Source organism: Raphanus sativus, unplaced genomic scaffold (genome assembly GCF_000801105.2).
Source record: "Raphanus sativus cultivar WK10039 unplaced genomic scaffold, ASM80110v3 Scaffold3368, whole genome shotgun sequence".
Classification (NCBI taxonomy): domain Eukaryota; kingdom Viridiplantae; phylum Streptophyta; class Magnoliopsida; order Brassicales; family Brassicaceae; genus Raphanus; species Raphanus sativus.
This window is the reverse complement of record NW_026618674.1, coordinates 5,383-11,230: the sequence shown is the minus strand read 5'-3', so window position 1 is coordinate 11,230 and position 5,848 is coordinate 5,383. Positions and strand designations below refer to the sequence as shown.

The following is a 5,848-nucleotide window of genomic DNA, read 5'->3' as shown; positions in this document are numbered from 1 at the left end:
ACACTTATTTCGAAACAGAAAAGTATATTCCAAGTAATAGTTTTCTTTTTTATCTCCCTATCTAATAAAAATTTTACATTTAAACTAAAAATACTTTATCAACCAATATTATTATTTTTTTTTGAACATCAACCAATATTATTACAAAGAAAATATGTCCTCGTCACGGAAAATAACTAATAACCTGTAAATTTTTAAACTTTGTGCTTTAATTTTAATTATAATTTCGTTTTTCTTATAGCTCACCCAATAAAGAGATGGAATTGAGAGACACACAAAAAGTTGGGTGCAATGTCAGTAATCAAGTTTAAAATAATGATTAGAGGCATGGAATTCTGGAATCGAAACAAACGAAATGATTCTGTGTTCAGAAAATTGCAAAAAGGTCACTTAACTAATCTTAAACAAAGTCTTCTTCCAACTCACTGTCAATAATCACATTAACTCAGACCATGATTAACCTCAGTTTTTTAAGTTAAGTTCTTAGTTTTGGCTAAAAATTGATTTTTATTTTTTCTTATATTTTAATTTTTAAAAAATTAAAAATCATCTTTTAAATAAGAAATAATAAAAATATGTCTCTTAACTAAAAAATGTAAGAAATAAAAAATATCAAATTATGAATTAAAAACTCTAGATAAAAACCGGGATTAGTCATGTCCTAAAGTTTTGCTTTCTTTAGCTAAGTTTCTATTTCCTACACTTAGAAAAAAAAGTTTCTACTTCCTACACAATATGTATACGGATTTATGTTAGAAATAGAAAAAAAAAATGTATACGTACTCATAGTAGTTATAACTACGCGACTTTTGACGTCATCATTATTTTCCTATCTCCTCACCTTTATGTTGACTACCAACAACCAAAAAAATAAATAATGAAAAAGAAAAGAAAAGAAAAATGATAATTTGGGTCATTAAAATATTAACTATAAAGTTTAAGTGAAATGTTAAAATTATTCAATACTTGTTTCAGAAAGAGAATGTTTTAAAGACAGAAATTTTGAATTTTCTATATATATTATTAGTTAGTAATAGGAAATTGTAAAATGTATATCAAGTAATTAAGTTTATTAAGTTATTATTAATTTAAAGTTATCAAAGATTGCTAATCACAAAAATAAAACATTACAATCAATTAATTAATTTAGTATCTGTGAAAAGCTGAAAATATCTATTAATATAAACTATATGATCATTTTATGAAAGACATCACGAGACATTTTTTCAAATTTTTCGACATAGCCAGTTCATTTCATTCCGCTACTAATTACATTTATTACGTTTAGTTTGTTCTAATTAATCACCTAAATATGTCTGTTGCACCCAAGAAAATCACATATGCCTTTCAATCAGATTTTTAATATTTACCGTTCGATATATATGAATACTAAATCACTTTTTGAGTTTTTGTAGTGAAATGTTTAATTATCGATGAAAAGGCCACATCTTCCGGAGAAAAGCTTACAGACATGCAAGACTTTTAGTTATTGTTTTAGATCTTTTTGGAAATAAATCACAACAAAAGCAATTAAAGTCACACCTAAACTATTTACAACTTAAATTCTAAAGTTTTTGGTAAGAAAAAGTTCTAAATAAAAAGTTAAAGATACGGCACCGACCAGTCAAGCCATTAGTTTTTCTAAAATGATAAGTGTGCTTTTAAATGGAGAGCACATTTATGAATATTAGCAAAACTGAATAGAAAAAAAATGCTTTTGAAATAGTTTTCCAACAATAAAAATAGGGGATGCATTACTATTGGTTATTACGATGACTGTGGGCTGTTAATTTGTTTAAAGGGAGCTTTTCTAAGAGATTTTTAAGGTCAAGGGTCATCGTTAGGATGTGGGCTTGCTTCCTACAATCTAGTTGCCTTCTGGCCCTACCTTTTTCCTTTTGATAACTACATCTGGACCTGGGCACGGATTGGATATCCGAATTTTTGAAGGTATTTGTGATTTGCTTCGAATGTTACAGATATCTAATTTTTCGATTTGCTTTGCTTCGAAAAAATATGGATATTCGGAAAAACGGATATCCGGAAAATTAACAGATATTTGCAGATACTTATGAATATCTCATTTGTTTTGATTAATACGAAAATCTTAAAAATTTGATTCAAATTTGTTTGTAAAATATTTTTTTTATTATATAAAAGATAAAAATTAAAAGAAGTAGTGAATCTACATATTTTATAAATTTTAAAACTTAGTTAACAATTAAGAAAAAATATAATTGTTATAAATGTTTTCTCTTTTTTTTTATGTAATATTTTTATATAAGTAATAATGTGAATAGAATCTATTAAATCATATGTTAGAATAGTAATTATATAATTTTATACATTTAAAACTTTAAATACAATCAAAATATACATGTATTTATTATTTGACAGATCGGATCGGATATTCGCTTCCCAAAATTTTAATATTTGTGATTTGCTTTAATTTTAACGGATATTGAATTCTATTATTTGCTTTCCTTCGAAAGCTTGCGGATATCCGGAATTTTCGGATCGAATAGTAACGGATAACGAATCGAATGAAATTTAACGGAATAAAATGCCCAGCCCTACCTTTTTTTTTTTCATTTGTTAATCCTCACGATATCTACTAATTGACAGATATGTAAATATACAGAAATAAGGTCTTGAAAACATATAAAAGAGATCAATATAGATTTTTCAAAACTTTTATATTCCTGAGTTGGAGTTTTAGTAGTGTACGTGTTTGATGCCAAAAAAAAAAGTGTATGTGTTTTTTCGTTCTAGAAAAATAGTGAATACATGGACGAAGGTAACATTCAAATAATTGTAGTTTGTCGATATGATGATAGGTTATTGAAAAAGACAAGCGAAATCAAATGGCTTTACAGGGAGGTTCGTCTTTTAATTTGTACACTAGTTAACTAATAACAAAGAAATATATAGCAAAACTATATAACAAGAGTTGAAACAATAATCGAGAAGAACACCAAACTGAAATAATCATTAACTATTGAAAATTGAAACGTAAAACTAAAATTCATTGGACGCACACTTATTTTAAATTAATAAATGAAAACAAAATGGAAAACTATAATAAGAGTTGAATTTAGTAATCAAGAAAACAAAAAAGGTGTACAAAAAGACACATGTGTTTTCCTCGTGCATCTTGTTTTAGACAACAATACTCATATATATATTGACTCAGTCTCCTCTAGCTCTCTCACTCTCCAACTTTCATATTGGTAGCTATTAAATATTTTTTTGTAAAAACAGTACATGCTCTGTTCTCTTGATCTTGATTCTTGATTTAGATAATCTTGAAATCTGTTGATCATGATGTCGGAATCTATGAGCATATCAGTAAACGGACAATCTCAAGTACCTCCTGGGTTTAGGTTTCACCCGACCGAGGAAGAGCTGCTGCAGTATTATCTCCGGAAGAAAGTAAATAGCATCAAGATCGACCTCGACGTTATTCGCGACGTTGATCTTAACAAGCTCGAGCCTTGGGATATTCAAGGTTTATTTCCATAAATAACAATTATTTTTTTTGTATAAGATGAATCAATTTTTTTATGGGTTAGTTTTCTCCTTTTCAGTTTTCACAATCTCTCTTAGTTCAGTTTTGAATAGTTTACTTTTATATAAATGTTATCTTGTATATTGAATTTTAGCTATATGACGTTCTCGTGTATCCTTTTACGAGAATATGACTAGGGTGCAGAGATTCTACACTTAGTCGTTGTTGCTGCTTGTTTATATTAAGGGTTAGTTATTTACTAAAAAGCTACAAGATAGGCTTGGTTGGTTAACTATATAATTTATGTTAAACTTATTCTGATTGTTTTTGTCCGTTATGCAGAGATGTGTAAAATAGGAACAACGCCTCAAAACGACTGGTATTTCTTTAGCCACAAGGACAAAAAATATCCGACAGGGACGAGAACTAACCGAGCTACGACGGTCGGATTTTGGAAAGCAACGGGCCGCGACAAGATCATATATAGTAATGGCCGTAGGATTGGGATGAGAAAGACTCTTGTTTTCTACAAAGGTCGAGCTCCTCATGGCCAAAAATCTGACTGGATCATGCATGAGTACAGACTCGAAGACAACGTTATTTCCCCTGATGATCTCACCGTTCATGAGGTATGTATCAATTTCATAACATTTATACGAGTTATATATATGATATATCTGATTCAACCATCTCTTGAATATGTGAGACTGTTAAATCTCATTGTATATCACAGTTTTCGTCTTTTTATTTTGATTATCAGCCACTGACCCTTATAGAAGTTTTTTTTTATAAAAGTATTACTAGTTAGTTACATGCACTAATATTTTCGTCAAGAAGTATATTTATGTTTAAATGTTTTTTTTTTCTTTTGAAAACTTGCCATATATGTTTAAATGTTTACATTATAATTGCAAAGATATATAGACACGAAATATTTCATATGGAAATTACAAAATACTATTTAATACAGTTAGTCAAGAAAAAAGTTTAGAAAGCAGAACTAACACGAATTGCAAGTAAAGCGAGACCTAATGGCTAAAGGGAATAAGCAAGATCTCTTTGAAAACGAGATTTAAATTCCTAGAACTTATGGGGCGATCTTGAATTTCACTAACATAAATTTATCTTATTTTGAATATTTAAGGTGGTGATTATTATTGAGGAGGCATCACAAGACGAAGGATGGGTGGTGTGTCGTATTTTCAAGAAGAAGAATCTTCACAAAACCCTAAACAGTCCCATCGGAGAAGCTTCCCTGAGTGGCGGCGGAGGCATGGCGAGGACGTCGTCTTCATCTCAGTTCTTAAACGATGATAGTCTCGAGCAATTCCTAGAACTTATGGGGCGATCTTGTAAAGAAGAGCTAAATCTAGACCCTTTCATGAAACTCCCAAACCTCGAGAGCCCTAACAGTCAAACATTCAACAACAACTGCCATGTCAGCTCTCCCGACACAAATCATGTTGTCCAGGTCAGCAACGTGGTCGACACTAGCTTCGTTACTAGCTGGTCTGCTTTAGACCGCCTTGTAGCCTCACAGCTTAACGGACCCATATCGTACTCAATCGCAGCCGCCGATGAGAGCCAGGCAGATCAAGATCACCTCGCCTTACCTTCCCTCCGATCTCCATACCCTAACCTAAACCGGCCCGGTTCGTATCACGATGATTTATCGCAGGAACATCCAGCGGATATGGAGCTATGGAACACGACAGCGTCATCTCTATCATCATCTTCTGACCCATTTTGCCACGTGTCGAACGGTAGTGGATAAGGAAAATGGAGGGAAAGAGAGAGACACACACACATTAAGACATTTCACATTTGTGTAGAAAGATATAATCATACCATATAGTTGTTGAGACATAAAAAAGGAAGTCAGATTTGTGATAATTACAGTGGTTATGTGAAATATTGTAACATAGATGATATAAAACTAAATAACTTTAAAAGAGGGGAATAAAGATCTCGAAAGGAGAGATTTCGTTATAGATGGGGTTAGGCATTATGTATGAATATCATTAATCAAAATGTCATCAATCTGTTAATTTAATCTTCTAGAATCTAGAAGCAAAACCATTAAATAAAACTTTTTTTTTTGATGATCAAAAAGAACGGAAATATTCAATGGTTTTGCTTCTAGAAGATTGCAAAAGGAAATATTTTTTTCAGGAACTTTTTTTTCTGAACAACTATTTTTTTCCAGGAACTATTATTTGGAAAGTAACCGAAAGGATACTAAGGGTGGACACTTTATCCGATATCGGAAGTGACACCTGAACCCGACCCAAAAAACCCGAACCGAATTTTGAACCGAAGTAACAAAATACCCGAACGGAT

General features: G+C 31.0%; 1 protein-coding gene across 1 annotated transcript; it reads left to right on the top strand.

Moving 5' to 3' along the window:
• Window positions 1-3,236: 3,236 nt before the first annotated feature.
• LOC130506533 (NAC domain-containing protein 43) lies at window positions 3,237-5,504 on the top strand. Its single transcript, XM_057001217.1, has 3 exons — window positions 3,237-3,508; window positions 3,851-4,137; window positions 4,653-5,504. Exons 1-3 carry the CDS (start codon window positions 3,322-3,324, stop codon window positions 5,280-5,282), a joined length of 1,104 nt encoding a protein of 367 aa, XP_056857197.1. The 5' UTR covers window positions 3,237-3,321; the 3' UTR covers window positions 5,283-5,504.
• Window positions 5,505-5,848: the final 344 nt, after the last annotated feature.